The sequence below is a fragment of the Pseudophryne corroboree genome, chromosome 11, assembly GCF_028390025.1.
Source record: "Pseudophryne corroboree isolate aPseCor3 chromosome 11, aPseCor3.hap2, whole genome shotgun sequence".
Lineage (NCBI taxonomy): Eukaryota > Metazoa > Chordata > Amphibia > Anura > Myobatrachidae > Pseudophryne > Pseudophryne corroboree.
The window spans coordinates 103066669-103085816 of record NC_086454.1 but is presented as its reverse complement, the minus strand read 5'-3'; the positions used below and the strand labels follow the sequence as shown (position 1 = coordinate 103085816).

General features: G+C 47.1%; 1 protein-coding gene across 3 annotated transcripts in view; it reads right to left on the bottom strand.

Annotated features, from left to right (window-relative positions):
* Positions 1 to 19148, bottom strand: part of TOLLIP (toll interacting protein) — a 159477-nt gene that overhangs the window by 75630 nt on the left and 64699 nt on the right. For all 3 annotated transcript variants that reach the window (XM_063944694.1, XM_063944695.1, XM_063944696.1), the window contains exon 2: positions 2119 to 2268. In XM_063944694.1, the coding sequence (XP_063800764.1) occupies positions 2119 to 2268 (150 nt within the window). The remainder of the gene's footprint in view (positions 1 to 2118; positions 2269 to 19148) is intronic.

Genomic DNA, 19148 nt, shown 5'->3' with positions numbered 1-19148 from the left:
ACGATTTGAAGCGGCACATTAAGGACATTTTTACAAAATCACTCATTCAAGATGAAAATATTACTTTGCCTATTTGTTTTTACTATTAGATGCACGGAGGGTGTGCAATAATTTTCCAGATGCACAAAAAGTATTCTATTTAAAACCAAAGTGAACATTACATTTTTTTAAAGTACTCGCCAGAGGAGTCTATGCAAAGTTGAATGTGCTCAAACCACTTCGTGAAGCAGCTGGACCAGTCCGAAGCGGGTATGTCTTCTACATGCTGGATGAAGGTTTTCACTGCAGCTTTTGGTGACTCAAAACAAATCCTCTTGCTCTTGATTTGTGGGAACACAAAGAAGTTGCAGGGGGCCAGGTCTGGACTGTATGGTGGATGACCAAACTCCCGGAAGACGTCATGGGCCAGAAATTCCACCACTTTCCTTTTTTTCACTTTTCCTGTGAGCGTGTGCATTGTCGTGATGGAGAAGAGTACCATGAGCGTTCTTGGATGGTGCCCGGATATGACTTCCAGCAGGTATTGGTTGGCGTACCAGTCCCCAGTAATGGTGCGCTGCTTCACAAAAGGTATGGTAGCTGCATAACCAGTATTGGCTGAAAAAAAAGTTAGCATCTACATGACCAAGCTGCACTCACGCCAAAACTTCTGTGGTGGCGCACCTCCAACTGGGTATCACTGGGCTTGCAACTGTTTGGTTTCTGGGTTGAAACTGTAGATCCAGGATTCATCGCAACTGATGATCTGCAGACAGAGTTTGAGTGACTGCCATCAAACCTGGCCAGCATGCTGTGGCATCAAGTCACCCAAGCATCCTTCTGCTCTTGAGTCAGCTAATGGGGCAGCATGCAGAAATCTTTCTCAAACCAAGCTTTTCGTGGAGTATCAAGCAGATGGATCCCAATGAGATACTTACCTCCTTCTCTAACTGGGCCATGGTCACTCCGACGTCCACCTCAACTATGGACCACACAGCAGCAATGTTGTCCTCAGTAATGGTGGACACAGGTCGGCCACAGCACTCCTCGTCTTCCAGGGACCATCTCCCACATCGAAATTCTGCAAACCACTCAAACACTGTGGTTCAGAACGGTGCTTCCTCCCCCAACTCCCCCTCCCCAAAAAAAAGCAGCTCGCTGTGGGTTAAAACTCTCCAGCTGTCGCAGACCACTTTAGTAGTCTTACAAGATCATGACTTTCCAGTGGCCTCTGTTGAGCTGCATAAAGATTTTATGAAGGACAATGCCTACTTCTTCAGTGTGTAGTGCTGCTTACTGTATATACGTGTGCCTTGGCATTTCACAAGATTGTGTCTACTCTACCTATGCTCTGCACATCCAGAAACTCACTGCACACCCCTTGTATAGACAAACACATCACCACTTACCTGTGCTTCCTTCTGGTTCTTACTAATCACACAATAGCCCCATGTATCCTCTGTCTATAGCCATGGAGCAAAGGTCTGGGTTAATATGGCTATTCAGTCATTAGTGAGGGCAGGAGAGGAATGGCAGGTAACTGTAAGTAATAAAGTTATCCTTGGCATAACTTAATATCAGAACATACAGATGTATCCTCATACATCTTGCCTCAATGCAGCAGGACATGCCAGGCGTGAGTAATGTCAGGCGTCTTTTTTGCATGGCCATGTGACTAGGACACACAGACATCTTATGCTGATTACAATGATATATGGCAGGCATAGCATAGCAATGCGACTTAGACGCATTTACACGGAAAAAGTCGAAAACATAAAGACGCTTGGTGCTACAGAGTCACACCACGGCATGGCTACAAGGGCTGTTTAACGTGACTGCAGCAAGGATGACACATCTGTACCTGACACATCAATAACTTTCACAATTCCTGTACAGATTACGTAACAAAGCATTATATAAGACAACCACAAATCCTGTTACAAAGTCCGTCCTATATGTCTGCAGGTGTGGTCACTACTATATCATGGAGAGGTTATGCATAACAGCAGTTAATGTCCTAGCAGTCAGCTCTCAGTCAACAGACAAAACATGTGAAATATGTGATTCCCCATCAGGTATCAGACGGTCTGCACATATTTGTTCAATCCAGCTTTCCATGTATGCAGATACATTACCCACCTGCACCACAGTGATTCTGAGCCGGGCCATGGTACCCATCGCCCCTCCATACTGCAGCTGTTGTGCCGCCTGGGCATCAAGCTGAATCTGCTGCTGCTGCTGGGTGGGCATAATACGCAGGAAGTCTTGGGGGAGTTCACCAATGAACACCTGTAAAATACCAAAAAAAAATGGTTCAACGAAAAATGGGTGTAACGTGCAGCAATACTATCTACCTGTTATTGTCCCTATACCACGTGCAGCCTCTTGGGCAAAATATCTTAATTTGCTGAACCAAAACATGTTTAACCAGCATGGTATCAGGGTTTCTGATACGGTTCAATGTCTGACATATGCACAAGTACTTCCCGCCCTTTACCAACTTATTGAATGTGACCAACACATGATAGATATAGATACACACACACAGTAAACATGAAAGATTCCTTTACCATGTCAATTCTACACAGACCCATCAACATGAGATAAATGACCGCACAATTCTATATAAGAGCACTGAATGCAGCTGTAGCTGGTCTTTCGTCAAGTTTGTCAGCTTCAGGTGAGTAACAATAGTGAGACACGACCGCTACACAGTGATGGGACAGAGTGATGGTATACCTAGCCAGTACTGCACCCAATACACAGCATTCTCTTCAGTAGACTCAGGGGAGTGCTTGCATGTTTTGTCCTGTGGGAGCGAAGCACCACTTCTCAATATTTATAATGGCAGGTTATATTGGGAAGGAAACAGCAGTAGTGACCCATAATATGCTGGCGTCCCCACACCTGCAACTGGCCCATTACTGAAGTGTTTATGCGACAAAAATACACAAGTTTAAGAAGCTGTGCTCAGCAGGAATTGAGTGATGTAGTAACATATGCTGACTTCTACACCCTATAACCATATAGCACAGGCCTGGCCAACCTGTGGCTTCTCAGCTGCTGTGAAACGACACATCCCAACATGCACTACCACAGTTCTAGCATTCATTAAGAGCAAAACTGTGGCAGGGCATACTGGAAATTGTAGTTTCACAACAGCTGGAGACACACAGGTTGGCTAAGCCTGATATAGCCCTCAACTGCATCATTAACCCCTATTATTCAAACCCATCCTGAGATCAAGACAGCTATGAATACTATGCAGTAAGGCACTGGTGGTAGCTCTATTCACGCTTATTAAGAGAAACTGTTTTACTGTACACTTTAATGTACAATGCAATAGCGCACACTTTTACACTGCATTCAGTATGTCTTTCACCATTAATTTACCGTGGAGTGGTGCTAATCACTATCTTTGAAGCGTTGCTGTGCCTGAATTACACTCAAAACTTATTTGAAAAAAAAATAATAATAATAATAATAACTGATACAGGAAGAAATGCCCATCGCCCAAACACTTAAGGGCCCCATACACTAGAACGATAATGCCCGATTTCATCCGATTTCGGCCATTTGGGCTAATATATCGGATGAAATCAGGCATTTCGGATGTGTCTTACATCCGTTCCGATGCGCGTTCCCGTGAGCATTGGATCGGATCCCCTAGATTGAGTGTGCTGCACTCGTGATATGTCGGACCCCGCAGGCATGGCTGGGATCGCACAAGATACATCATATGCAAAAAGACAGCATACGATGTATCTTATGCGATCCTGCCCCCCGGGAAGCTGCCGGGGTGATCGCCTGCGACATGAGGGTCCGACATGTTACAGTAGTGTATGGGGCCCTTTACAAACACGCAGGATATCCTGTCATCTTTGAGCAAGCACTCACGCCAAGTCTCATTAATCAGGCCATTATTCTTCTCTATCACACAACAAAGCCATGAACACTGAGGGTTTATGCGCAAGCTTGCCACCAGATGTCCCCCTCTCTCCACAAACCTGTCACTACGCTGGTCCAGAGAACTTCCACATACACTCATTCAGGCAGATGTGGCAGGAGGCTTAAGGGCCCTACACCCTAATAGATTTTACAAAACGATATGAACATTTTCATTCATTAATGAACAAGAACTCGTTCATATCGTTTAGTGTGTAGGCACCAACGATGAACGATGCGCGGCCCCCGTTCTCTTTCATCGTTAGTGTCCCGTCGCTTATGCATGCAGGCCAATATGGACGAGACTGTCCATATTAGCATGCACTGCTATGGAGCCGGGTAACGGGGAGACTGAAATAACTTCACTTCCCACCGTCACTTCCCCCCCCCCCCGCTGCCGGGTCGCCCGTATCCGCTGTCGGGCAGCTCGGCGGCATATCGCCAAATGTTTAGGGGGCATTAGTAGGAGACTTCCATCCACCGCTGAAATTTTATGCTTCTTCCTCACACATCTAAAACTGTAGGAACAGTATGACTTACAGCAGCTGAGGTGAAGTTTAACGAAGGAACACTAGTAATTTGATTCTAAGTATATTCTACAAAAAATAGGCCTAGTGACAAAAAAAACTGTTTTTAATGAAAGGATCTTATAACCACCATGTTGTCAGATTCCTTGGTTGGGACCAGTCTGATAACTACTGGGATATTGGCAAATACAGGGGGGATATCACGGTAAGTCTATGTATACAGTCATGATAGAAGGCTCACAGCCCCAGGAGCGAAAGCTCTTCTGCTTCTAACACCTATGCACAGCCAGAGTGGATGTTGATCTGGTTACTCACAGACGACCTGCTCCCCAGGTTGGAAATAACTTACCACAGAAGTAGATTAATTTTACAGTCATAAAGTTTGCTCCAGAGTATAACTCTCAATGGCCCAATCAACTAATTAATACTTAGAGACGCTGTTCCTATTTCCTCAGTTAATTTGGAACTTCAAATGATAGGAAAGTATGTGTTGTGAGCTAAATACTTTCACAGGGTGGGACACGGTACATTCGAAACCCAGATCATCAGGTAAACTCCCTACCACATAAAAACTGAGACTGCAGATGTTAGAATATCCAGCCTCTGTCACTGTGTTTTACTCCTTCATCTGTGTTTCTCCACCTCAGATGGATGTGCCAGACATTCAGATCTTTATATAGATACCACACCTAGTAAAATTATTCAGATCCAGAGAAAGATTTCAAAAGTATTAAAAGTAACAGCTAAAGTCTGCTTCTGAGAAAAAACGATCACTAAGAAAATATAAAACAATAATATTTTACATCAATCCTGAAGAAGATAAAAGTTCAGGGAAATGACACAAGTGGCTCAAATTAAAATGCACCTTTCAGAAGGAAAACTATAACCCACCGCTAAACCACCACTGCAGTGGCCCAAGAATAGAACGGCCTTAAAAGGTCCTTTCCAATTATAATTAATTGATTTCCTATTAAATATGCCACATATATGTTGCTGTCCCTAGCTGTGGCGGCTGCCAGCTTCTGGCTGCATGTGTGAACTAGCGTGAGTAACGAGATCCCACACATGCGCAGTGGAGGCGGTCTCAGACGGGCATCGTTCATACATCTTCTCGGAGTGGCTTCCTGCTTCGCCTCGGTAATGAAGCAAAGCAGGAAGTGTTACAGCGGCACGATCCGTGAAGCTATAATACATTTGCCTTTCAGTGCACAGGTGGCAGCCGTCACAATGTGTATTTTCGGGCACCAGGAACATAGAGGATCTTCAGATGCTTCAAATATACCAATATGCTGTATGGGTGTGGTATAGAAGATCTACAATGTCTAGGTCAACCGTCATAAGGTCGACAGGTACAAAAGGTCTGCACATAAAAAAAAGATTGACACAGGAAATGGTCAACACAAAAAAAGGTTGACAAAATTTTTTTATTTTTTTGTGTCTTTTTCATCATCACAGTGAACCCAAAATAGCATACCACTTCACTCGCCATCCTGTGGGCAAGGTGACTATTCCCAACTGTAGTCTACGTAATGGTAAAGTATGAAAATGCCGAAAAATGCAACAACAAAAAAAACGTAAAAAGTTGTGTGAACCATGTGTCGACATTGTTATGTCGACCATTTGAACTTGTCAACCTTTTGTTAGTGTTGACCTAATGCATGTTGAATGTATGAGGTCGAACTAATGACTGTTGACCTAGACATTGCCTGTCTATACATTGGAACCCATGCAGTAAGTACAGTAGATTTTGGTTACCCGATGGAGAGAAAGTAAATTATGGCAGCTCTGGCTTCTATTCAGCCTCCAAATGATTGCAAGGCAAAGAAGATCCATCAGTCAAAATAGTCACTAAAGCAGGGTATTCAACATACGGTACATCAGCTGCTGTGGAACCACACATCCCAGGTTGTCCTGCAACGGTTTTGCTATTAAGGCATGCTAACACTGTGGCAGAGCATGCAGGGATGAGTAGTTCCATAACAGCTGGGGGGCTGCATGTGGGATACCCTTGTACTATAAGAAGTCTGCCTAGAGCACGCTGGACAGTTGGTGTATAATAGAATGTGAGCCTCCGGTCAACTGATGCTCAATAAAACAGGAGGCGGTTGATAAGTTGACATACATTGGGTCGACCACTGAGTGTCGACATGCATTAGGTCGACATGCAAAAAAGGTCGACATGAGTTTTTCACAATTTTTCACCTTTTTCATACTTAACGATCCACGTGGACTACAATTGGGAACGGTAACCTGCAGCATGGCGAGTGAACGCGGTGCACTAATTGGGGTTCCCTGTCACTTTACGAAGAAAACGACACCAAAAACAGTAAAAAAAACAACTCATGTTGACCTTTTCCATGTCGACCTAATGACCATGTCGACCTTCAGTGGTCGACCTAATGCATGTCGATCTAATGAACCACACCCAATAAAACATACCCCCCTTGTACAGAAAATATTATAAGGAGCTTGTTCGAAGATACTAGGACACTCTCACAAATTTGTTCAATGATGTGAGGAAGGAAGGACCCATTCGGCTTCGGAACTAGAAACAGGGTCGAATAGTATCCCCTGCCTCTTTGAGACAGAGGTACCGGCACTACCACTCCTGTATCCAGGAGGGATTGTACAACCAAGTGTAGAGCTCGCACTTTTAACGGATCCGCAGGGATAACCGTTGAGCAAAACAGGCGAGGGGGACGTCTCTTGAAAGAGATTGCATACCCGTGAGACACAACTTAACAGCACCCAGGCGTCCAAAGTGGTCTCTAACCATGGCTGGGCGAACTGCAGAAGTCGGCCTCCCACCCTGGGGTCCCCCAGGGGGAGGCCCGCCCCGTCATGCAGCAGGCTTGTCTTGTTTAGAAGCAGGGTGACGGGTGGCCCAGGATTGTTTAGATTTAGGCTTAGTGGTGTTGGAAGCACGAGCCTGTCGCAGATACGCCTGACCCGTTGCTTTTCCAGGAGGTCGAAAGGAATGAAACTCTTAGCCTCTCTTAGGTACTCTTAGCCTTCAGAACAGAAGAATTAGTATTTGGGAGAAACGCAGTCTTGGCAGTAGCCAAGTCAGTTCCGATCTTGTTCAGATCCTCCCCAAATAGGATGTCTTCCTTAAAAGGGAGCACCTCCAAGGTCTTTTTGGAGTCCAGGTCCACCTTCCAGGACCTCAACAACATAATTCGACGAGCCAGGATGGACGTAGTAGATGCCTTGGCCGCCATTACACCTGCATCAGAGGCCGCCTCCTGAATATAGTGGGAGGCTGTGGTAATATAAGACAGTTATTGTCTCGCAGTGTCAGAAAAAATAAGAATTTACTCACCGGTAATTCTATTTCTCATAGTCCGTAGTGGATGCTGGGGACTCCGTAAGGACCATGGGGATTAGCGGCTCCGCAGGAGACTGGGCACAACTACAAAGAAAGCTTGAGACTACTGGTGTGCACTGGCTCCTCCCACTAAGACCCTCCTCCAGACCTCAGTTAGGATACTGTGCCCGGAAGAGCTGACACAATTAGGAAGGATTTTGAATCCCGGGTAAGACTCATACCAGCCACACCAATCACACCGTATAACTCGTGATACAATACCCAGTTAACCGCATGATAACTGAGCCTCTCAACAGATAGCTCAACAATAACCCTTTAGTTAAGCAATAACTATATACAAGTATTGCAGACAATCTGCACTTGGGATGGGCGCCCAGCATCCACTACGGACTATGAGAATTAGAATTACCGGTGAGTAAATTCTTATTTTCTCTAACGTCCTAAGTGGATGCTGGGGACTCCGTAAGGACCATGGGGATTATACCAAAGCTCCCAAATGGGCGGGAGAGTGCGGATGACTCTGCAGCACCGAATGAGAGAACTCAAGGTCCTCCTCAGCCAGGGTATCAAATTTGTAGAATTTTGCAAACGTGTTTGCCCCTGACCAAGTAGCAGCTCGGCAAAGTTGAAGAGCCGAGACCCCTCGGGCAGCCGCCCAAGAAGAGCCCACTTTCCTCGTGGAATGGGCTTTTACTGATTTAGGACGCGGCAGTCCAGCCGCAGAATGTGCAAGCTGAATCGTACTACAGATCCAGCGAGCAATAGTCTGCTTAGAAGCAGGTGCACCCAACTTGTTGGGCGCATACAGGATAAAGAGCGAGTCAGTCTTCCTGACTCCAGCTGTCCTGGAAACATAAATTTTTAGGGCCCTGACTACATCCAACAACTTGGAAGCCTCCAAGTCATTTGTAGCCGCAGGCACCACGATAGGTTGGTTCAGATGAAAAGCTGATACCACTTTGGGGAGAAACTGGGGACGAGTCCTCAATTCTGCCCTATCCATATGGAAAATCAGATAAGGGCTTTTACATGACAAAGCCGCCAATTCTGAAACACGCCTGGCAGAAGCCAAGGCCAACAACATGACCACTTTCCACGTGAGATATTTTAAATCCACGGTTTTCAGTGGCTCAAACCAATGTGACTTTAGGAAATCCAACACCACGTTGAGATCCCAAGGTGCCACTGGAGGCACAAAAGGGGGCTGAATATGCAGCACTCCCTTAACAAAAGTCTGAACTTCAGGTAGTGAAGCCAATTCTCTCTGGAAGAAAATCGACAGAGCCGAAATCTGGACCTTAATGGAACCCAATTTAAGGCCCATAGTCACCCCTGACTGTAGGAAGTGCAGGAACCGGACCAGCTGAAATTCTTCCGTTGGGGCCTTCCTGGCCTCACACCACGCAACATATTTTCGCCATATGCGGTGATAATGGTTCGCGGTTACTTCTTTCCTAGCTTTTATCAGCGTAGGAATTACTTCCTTCGGAATGCCCTTTTCCTTCAGGATCCGGTGTTCAACCGCCATGCCGTCAAACGCAGCCGCGGTAAGTCTTGGAACAGACAGGGCCCCTGCTGCAGCAGGTCCTGTCTGAGCGGTAGAGGCCATGGGTCCTCTGACATCATTTCCTGAAGTTCCGGATACCACGCTCTTCTTGGCCAATCCGGAACAATGAGTATAGTTCTTACTCCTCTTCTCCTTATTATCCTCAGTACCTTTGGTATGAGAGGAAGAGGAGGGAACACATAAACCGATCGGTACACCCACGGTGTTACCAGAGCGTCCACAGCTATCGCCTGCGGGTCTCTTGACCTGGCGCAATATTTTTCTAGCTTTTTGTTTAGGCGGGACGCCATCATGTCCACCTGTGGTTTTTCCCACTGGTTTACAATCATTTGAAAGACTTCTGGATGAAGTCCCCACTCTCCCGAGTGGAGGTCGTGCCTGCTGAGGAAGTCTGCTTCCCAGTTGTCCACTCCCGGAATGAACACTGCTGACAGTGCTAACACGTGATTTTCCGCCCATCGGAGAATCCTTGTGGCTTCTGCCATCGCCGTCCTGCTTCTCGTGCCGCCCTGTCGATTTACATGGGCGACTGCCGTGATGTTGTCTGACTGGATCAGTACCGGCTGGTTTTGAAGCAGGGGTTTTGCCTGACTTAAGGCATTGTAAATGGCCCTTAGTTCCAGAAAATTTATGTGCAGGGAAGTCTCCTGACTTGTCCATAGTCCTTGGAAGTTTCTTCCCTGTGTGACTGCTCCCCAGCCTCGAAGGCTGGCATCCGTGGTCACCAGGACCCAGTCCTGTATGCCGAATCTGCGGCCCTCTTGAAGATGAGCACTCTGCAGCCACCACAGCAGAGACACCCTTGTCCTTGGAGACAGGGTTATCAGACGATGCATCTGAAGATGCGATCCGGACCACTTGTCCAACAGGTCCCACTGAAAGGTTCTTGCATGAAACCTGCCGAATGGAATCGCTTCGTAGGAAGCTACCATTTTTCCCAGGATCCGCGTGCAGTGATGCACCGACACCTGTTTTGGTTTTAGGAGGCCTCTGACTAGAGATGACAGCTCCTTGGCCTTCTCCTCCGGGAGAAACACTTTTCTCTGTTCTGTGTCCAGAACCATCCCTAGGAACAGCAGACGTGTCGTAGGGACCAGCTGTGACTTTGGAATGTCTAGAATCCAGCCGTGGTGTTGCAGCACTTCCCGAGATAGTGCTACCCCTACCAATAACTGTTCTCTGGACCTCGCCTTTATCAGGAGATCGTCCAAGTACGGGATAATTAAAACTCCCTTCCTTCGAAGGAGTATCATCATTTCCGCCATTACCTTGGTAAAGACCCTCGGAGCCGTGGAGAGACCGAACGGCAACGTCTGGAATTGGTAATGACAATCTTGTACCACAAACCTGAGGTACTCCTGGTGAGGATGGTAAATGGGGACATGTAGGTAAGCATCCTTGATGTCCAGCGATACCATGTAATCTCCCTCGTCCAGGCTCGCAATAACCGCCCTGAGCGATTCCATCTTGAACTTGAATTTTTTTATATATGTGTTCAAGGATTTCAAATTTAAAATGGGTCTCACCGAACCGTCCGGTTTCGGTACCACAAACATTGTGGAATAGTAACCCCTTCCTTGTTGAAGTAGGGGCACCTTTACTATCACTTGTTGTGAATACAGCTTTTGAATTGCCTGTAACACTGCCAGGGAGTGGTTGGCAAGGCAGATTTGAGGAAACGGCGGGGGGGGGGGGGGGGGGGGGACGACGTCTCGAATTCCAGTTTGTACCCCTGAGATACTATTTGAAAGATCCAGGGACCCACCCGTGAGCGAGCCCACTGCTTGCTGAAATGCTTGAGACGGGCCCCCACCGTACCTGGCTCTGCCTGTGGAGCCCCAGCGTCATGCTGTGGACTTTGAGGAAGCGGGGGAGGACTTTTGCTCCTGGGAACTGGCTGTATGTTGCAGCTTTTTCCCTCTACCTCTGCCTCTGGGCAGAAAGGACGCGCCTTTAACCCGCTTGCCCCTATTGGGCCGAAAGGACTGTACCTGATAATACGGTGCTTTCTTTGGTTGTGAGGGAACATGGGGCAAAAATATAGACTTCCCAGCTGTTGCTGTGGAAACGAGGTCCGAGAGACCATCCCCGAACAATTCCTCACCCTTATAAGGCAGAACTTCCATGTGTCGTTTGGAATCTGCATCACCTGTCCACTGCCGAGTCCATAACCCTCTCCTGGCAGAAATGGACATTGCACTAATTTTGGATGCCAGCCGGCAAATATCCCTCTGTGCAACCCTCATGTATAAAAAGTGCGTCTTTTATATGCTCTACGTTCAGCAAAATAGTGTCCCTATCTAGGGTATCTATATTTTCTGACAGGGAATCTGACCACGCAGCAGCAGCGCTGCACATCCAGACTGAAGCTATAGCCGGTCTCAGTATCACACCTGTGTGTGTATATATAGATTTCAGGATAGCCTCCTGCTTTCTATCAGCAGATTCCTTCAGGGCGGCCGTATCCGGAGACGGTAGTGCCACCTTCTTCGACAAGCGTGTGAGCGCTTTATCCACCCTAGGGGATATTTCCCAGCGTGATCTATCCTCTGGCGGGAAAGGGTACGCCATTAGTAACCTCTTAGAAATTACCATCTTTTTATCAGGGGAAGCCCACGCTTCTTCACACACTTCATTTAACTCTTCAGATAGAGGAAAAGCTACTGGTAGTTTTTTCTCTCCAAACATTATACCCTTTTTTGTGGTACCGGGGGTAACATCAGAAATGTGTAACACATTTTTCATTGCCTCAATCATGTAACGTGTGGCCCTACTGGAAGTTACATTAGTCTCATCGTCGTCGACACTGGAGTCAGTATCCGTGTCGACATCTGTGTCAACCATCTGAGGTAGCGGGCGTTTTAGAGCCCCTGATGGTTTTTGAGACGCCTGGGCAGGCACAGGCTGAGAAGCCGGCTGTCCCACATTAGGTATGTCGTCAAACCTTTTATGTAAGGAGTCGACACTATCACGTAATTCCTTCCACAGCACCATCCACTCAGGTGTGGACCCCGCAGGGGGTGACATCACATTTACAGGCATCTGCTCCGCCTCCACATAAGCCTCCTCATCAAACATGTCGACACAGCCGTACCGACACACCGCAAACACACAGGGAATGCTCTGACAGAGGACAGGACCCCACAAAGCCCTTTGGAGAGACAGAGAGAGAGTATGCCAGCACACACCAGAGCGCTATATAACACTGGGATCCCACTATCAATGAGTGTTTTCCCTATAGCTGCTTTTTTATATATATTACATATATATATCTATACTGCGCCTAAATTTAGTGCCCCCCCTCTCTTTTTTACCCTTCTGTAGTTTTCTCAGACTGCAGGGGAGAGCCAGGGAGCTTCCTTCCAGCGGAACTGTGAGGGAAAAATGGCGCCAGTGTGCTGAGGGAGAAGCCCCGCCCCCTTTTCGGCAGACTTTCTCCCACTTTTTCTGTTATACTGGCAGGGGTAATTTTGCATCTATATAGCCCCTGGGACTATATATGATGCATATTTTGCCAGCCAAGGTGTTATCTATTGCCCTCAGGGCGCCCCCCCCCCCCAGCGCCCTGCACCCATCAGTGACCGAAGTATGAGGTGTACATGAGGAGCAATGGCGCACAGCTGCAGTGCTGTGCGCTACCTTGGTGAAGACTGAAGTCTTCTGCCGCCGATTTTCCGGACCTTCTTCGTGCTTCTGGCTCTGTAAGGGGGACGGCGGCGCGGCTCCGGGAACGAACACCAAGGTCGGGTCCTGCGGTCGATCCCTCTGGAGCTAATGGTGTCCAGTAGCCTAAGAAGCCCAAACTACCACCTGTTAGGTAGGTTCGCTTCTTCTCCCCTTAGTCCCTCGCTGCAGTGAGTCTGTTGCCAGCAGATCTCACTGAAAATAAAAAACCTAAATATACTTTCTTTCTAGGTGCTCAGGAGAGCCCCTAGTGTGCATCCAGCTCGGCCAGGCACAAGAATCTAACTGAGGTCTGGAGGAGGGTCTTAGTGGGAGGAGCCAGTGCACACCAGTAGTCTAAAGCTTTCTTTGTAGTTGTGCCCAGTCTCCTGCGGAGCCGCTAATCCCCATGGTCCTTACGGAGTCCCCAGCATCCACTTAGGACGTTAGAGAAATCCTGAGGCAGCTCATCCTCAATTGCCTGAACCCATGCTTCAATACCTTTCACAGCCCAGGATGCTGCCATAGTGGGTCTATGTATAGCGCCGGTGAGGGAGTAAATAGACTTCAGGCATCCCTCCACACGCTTATCTGTTGGTTCCTTCAGTGAGGTGACAGTGGTGACAGGCAGAGTAGATGACACCACAAGACGGGTGACATGAGAGTACACTGGCGATGCAGTTTCCCACTTGTTACTCAACTCCGCAGGGATAGGATAACAAGCTAGCATCTTTTTAGACAGGGAAAATGTATTTCCTGGCAACGACCAGGAGTCCTGACGTATGTCAATTAAGTGGTCAGAATGTGGTAAGACTACCTTAGCAACCTTCTGACGTTTGAACTTGTCAGGTTTCTTAGACGCAGTAGTAGGCTCAATGTCATCATCTATTTGAAGAATTAAGTTAATAGCCTCCACCAGGGTCAGGAACATCAACCAGGGTTGTAGATTCCTCATCAGAAGCAAATGTATCAGTGTCAGACGGATCGGTATAGTCCCCATCCTCATCAGAAGAATTATTCAAAATATTAGTGGATTGTGAGGAAGAAATAGCCCTTTTAGATGAACACTTGGCCCCAGAGGGGCGGGGGTAGACATTTGTCTAACCAAGGTTTGATTTAATTGTTGTAACTGGGAAGACAGAGTATCCGCCCAGGGCGGATTAACCACAGGGACAATATGTGGCTGCAATGGCACAGAAGGTCCCACAGGGGGCGCAAGACGTGTCACAAGTGTACACAGCATACTTGAGAACGCTGCCCAAGGTGGGTCTTGATTGGCCACAGGTACCGCAGGTAGACTGGGTGTATGGCACTCAGCGCCTGAACCAGCAGCCAAAACTTCCCCCTCAGGTAAATCCGTGGCGCCAGTACTGCAGAATGCAGAAGCATCCGTGGATATCCCGCCCTGTGTAGCAGACATTATAGGGAATGTACAATATAGCCAGACAAACACAGTATCTGCAAAAAAAAACTATGTTATGTGACAGTAAACACAGGACACAAAACAATGCAGAAGTTATTACAGGTTGAGTATCCCTTATCCAAAATGCTTTGTAAGTATTTTGGATATCGGATTTTTCCGTATTTTGGAATAAAATATGGAATAATTGCATACCATAATGAGATATCATGGTGATGGGACCCAAGTCTAAGCACAGAATGCATTTATGTTTCATATACACCTTATACACACTGCCTGAAGGTCATTTTAGCCAATATTTTTAATAATTTTGTGCATTAAACAAAGTGTGTTTACATTCACACAATTCATTTATGTTTCATATACACCTTATACACACAGCCTGAAGGTCATTTAATACAATATTTTTTAATAACTTTGTGTATTAAAATAAGAATTTACTTACCGATAATTCTATTTCTCGGAGTCCGTAGTGGATGCTGGGGTTCCTGAAAGGACCATGGGGAATAGCGGCTCCGCAGGAGACAGGGCACAAAAAAGTAAAGCTTTTACCAGATCAGGTGGTGTGCACTGGCTCCTCCCCCTATGACCCTCCTCCAGACTCCAGTTAGGTACTGTGCCCGGACGAGCGTACACAATAAGGGAGGCAATTTGAATCCCGGGTAAGACTCATACCAGCCACACCAATCACACCGTACAACTTGTGATCTAAACCCAGTTAACAGTATGATAACAGAAAGAGCCTCTTAAAGATGGCTCCTTAACAATATAACCCGAATTTGTTAACAATAACTATGTACAGTATTGCAGATAATCCGCACTTGGGATGGGCGCCCAGCATCCACTACGGACTCCGAGAAATAGAATTATCGGTAAGTAAATTCTTATTTTCTCTATCGTCCTAAGTGGATGCTGGGGTTCCTGAAAGGACCATGGGGATTATACCAAAGCTCCCAAACGGGCGGGAGAGTGCGGATGACTCTGCAGCACCGAATGAGAGAATTCCAAGTCCTCTTTTGCCAGGGTATCAAATTTGTAGAATTTTACAAACGTGTTTTCCCCCGACCACGTAGCTGCTCGGCAGAATTGTAATGCCGAGACCCCTCGGGCAGCCGCCCAAGATGAGCCCACCTTCCTTGTGGAATGGGCCTTAACAGATTTAGGCTGTGGCAGGCCTGCCACAGAATGAGCAAGTTGAATTGTGTTACAAATCCAACGAGCAATCGTCTGCTTAGAAGCAGGGGCACCCAACTTGTTGGGTGCATATAGTATCAACAGCGAGTCAGATTTTCTGACTTCAGCCGTCCTTGAAATGTATATTTTTAAGGCTCTGACAACGTCCAACAACTTGGAGTCCTCCAAGTCGCCAGTGGCCGCAGGCACCACAATAGGTTGGTTCAGGTGAAACGCTGATACCACCTTAGGGAGAAAATGCGGACGAGTCCTCAGTTCTGCCCTATCCGAATGGAAGATTAGATAAGGGCTTTTATAAGATAAAGCCGCCAATTCAGATACTCTCCTGGCGGAAGCCAGGGCCAGTAACATAGTCACTTTCCATGTGAGATATTTAAAATCCACCTTTTTCAATGGTTCAAACCAATGGGATTTGAGGAAATCTAAAACTACTTTTAGATCCCACGGTGCCACCGGAGGCACCACAGGAGGCTGTATATGCAGTACTCCTTTAACAAAAGTCTGTACCTCAGGAACTGAGGCCAATTCTTTTTGGAAGAATATTGACAGGGCCGAAATTTGAACCTTAATAGATCTCAATTTGAGACCCATAGACAATCCTGATTGTAGGAAATGTAGGAAACGACCCAGTTGAAATTCCTCCGTCGGAACACTCCGATCCTCGCACCACGCGACATATTTTCGCCAAATGCGGTGATAATGTTTCGCGGTGACTTCCTTCCTTGCCTTAATCAAGGTAGGAATGACTTCTTCTGGAATGCCTTTCCCTTTTAGGATCTGGCGTTCAACCGCCATGCCGTCAAACGCAGCCGCGGTAAGTCTTGAAAGAGACAGGGACCCTGTTGTAGCAGGTCCCTTCTCCGAAGTAGAGGGCACGGGTCGTCCGTGACCAACTCTTGAAGTTCCGGGTACCAAGTCCTTCTTGGCCAATCCGGAGCCACTAGTATTGTTCTTACTCCTCCTCACCGTATAATCTTCAATACCTTTGGTATGAGAGGCAGAGGAGGAAACACATATACTGATTTGTACACCCAAGGTGTTACCAGTGCGTCCACAGCTATTGCCTGTGGATCTCTTGACCTGGCGCAATACTTGTCCAGTTTCTTGTTGAGGCGAGACGCCATCATGTCTACCATTGGTCTTTCCCAACAGTTTATTAGCATGTGGAAGACTTCTGGATGAAGACCCCCCTCTCCCGGGTGAATATCGTGTCTGCTGAGGAAGTCTGCTTCCCAGTTGTCCACGCCCGGGAAGAACACTGCTGACAGTGCTATTACGTGATTCTCCGCCCAGCGAAGAATCTTGGCAGCTTCTGCCATTGCACTCCTGCTTCTTGTGCCGCCCTGTCTGTTTACATGGGCGACCGCCGTGATGTTGTCCGACTGAATCAACACCGGTTTTCCTTGCAGGAGTGGTTCCGCCTGGCTTAGAGCATTTTAGATTGCTCTTAGTACCAGAATGTTTATGTGAAGAGACTTTTCCAGGTTCGTCCATACCCCCTGGAAGTTTCTTCCTTGTGTGACTGCTCCCCAACCTCTCAGGCTGGCGTCCGTGGTCACCAGGATCAAATCCTGTATGCCGAATCTGCGGCCCTCCAATAGATGAGCCTTTTGCAACCACCACAGAAGATATACCCTTGTCCTTGGCGACAGGGTTATTCGCAGGTGCATCTGAGGATGCGACCCTGACCATTTGTCCAACAGATCCCTTTGGAAAATTCTTGCATGGAATCTGCCGAATGGAATTGCTTCGTAAAAAGCCACCATTTTTCCCAGGACTCTTGTGCATTGATGTACAGACACCTTTCCTGGTTTTAGGAGGTTCCTGACAGGTCGGATAACTCCTTGGCTTTTTCCTCGGGAAGAAAAACCTTTTTCTGAACCGTGTCCAGAGTCATCCCTAGGAACAGCAGACGTATCGTCGGAAAACAGCTGCGATTCTTGGAATATTTAGAATCCAGTCGTGCCGTCGAAGAACTACTTTAGATAGTGCTCTTCCGACCTCCAACTGTTCTCTGGAACTTGCCCTTTTTAGGTCGTGCAAGTAAGGGATAATTTAGATGCCTTTTTTCTTTGAAGAAACATCTATTTCGGCCATTACCTTGGTAAAAAGGCCCGGGGTGCCGTGGATAATTCAAACGGCATCGTCTGAAACTGATATTGACAGTTCTGTACCACGAACCAGAGGTACCCTTGATGAGAAGGACAAAATTTGGACATGGAGGTAATCCTTGATGTCCAGGGACACCATATAGTCCCCTTTTTTCCGGTTCGCTATCACTGCTCTGAGTGACTTTATCTCGATTTGAACCTTTTATGTAAGTGTTCAAAACATTTTAGATTTAGACTATGTGTCACCAAGCCGTCTGGCTTCAGTACCACAATATAGTGTGGAAAAATAATACCCTTTTCCTTGTCGTAGGAGGGGTACTTTGATTATCACCTGCTGGATATACAGCTTGTGAATTGTTTCCAATGCTGCCTCCCTGTCGGAGGGAGCCGTTGGTAAAGCAGACTTCAGGAACCTGCGAGGAGAAGATGTCTCGACTCTCCAATCTTTACCCCTGGGATAATACTCGTACGATCTAGGGGTCAACTTGCGAGTGATCCCACTGCGCCCTGAGACTCTTGAGACTACCCCCCCACCTTGAGTCCGCTTGCACGGCCCCAGCGTCATGCTGAGGACTTGGCAGACGCGGTGGAGGGCTTCTTTTCCTGGGAAAGGGCTGCCTGCTGCAGTCTACTTCCCTTACCTCTATGTCTGGGCAGATATGACTGGCCTTTTGCCTGCATGCCCTCATGGGAAAGGAAAGATTGAGGCTGAAAAGACGGTGTCTTTTTTAGCTGAGATGTAACTTGGGGTAAAAAAGGTTGGATTTCCCAGCTGTTGCTGTGGTCCCCAGGTCCGATGGACCGACCCCCAAATAACTCCTTCCCTTTATACAGCAATACTTCCATCTGCCGTATGGGATCTGTATCACCTGACCACTGTCGTGTCCCTGACATCTTCTGGGAGATATGGACAACGCACTTATCTTGATGCCAGAGAGCAAATATCCCTCTGTGCATCTCACATACATATATATAGAATGCATCCTATTAAATGCTCTACATGAATAAAATATTTTCAGTCAGGGAATCCGACCAAGCCAACCCAGCACTGCATCTCCAGGCTGATGGCGATCGCTGGTCGCAGTATAACCACCGTATGTGTGTATATACTTTTTAGGATATTTTTCCAGCTTCCTATCAGCTGGCTCCTTGAGGGCGGCCGTATCTGGAGACGGTAACGCCACTTGATAAGCGTGTGAGCGCCTTATCACCCTAAGGGGTGTTTCCCAACGTACTCTAATTTCTGGCGGGAAAGGGTATAACGCCAATATTTGCTATCGGGGTAACCCTACGCATCATCACACACTTCATTTTATTTTATCTGATTCAGGAAAAACTACAGGTAGTTTTTTCACTCCCACATAATACCCTTTCTTGTGGTACTTGTAGTATCAGAAACACGTAACACCTCCTT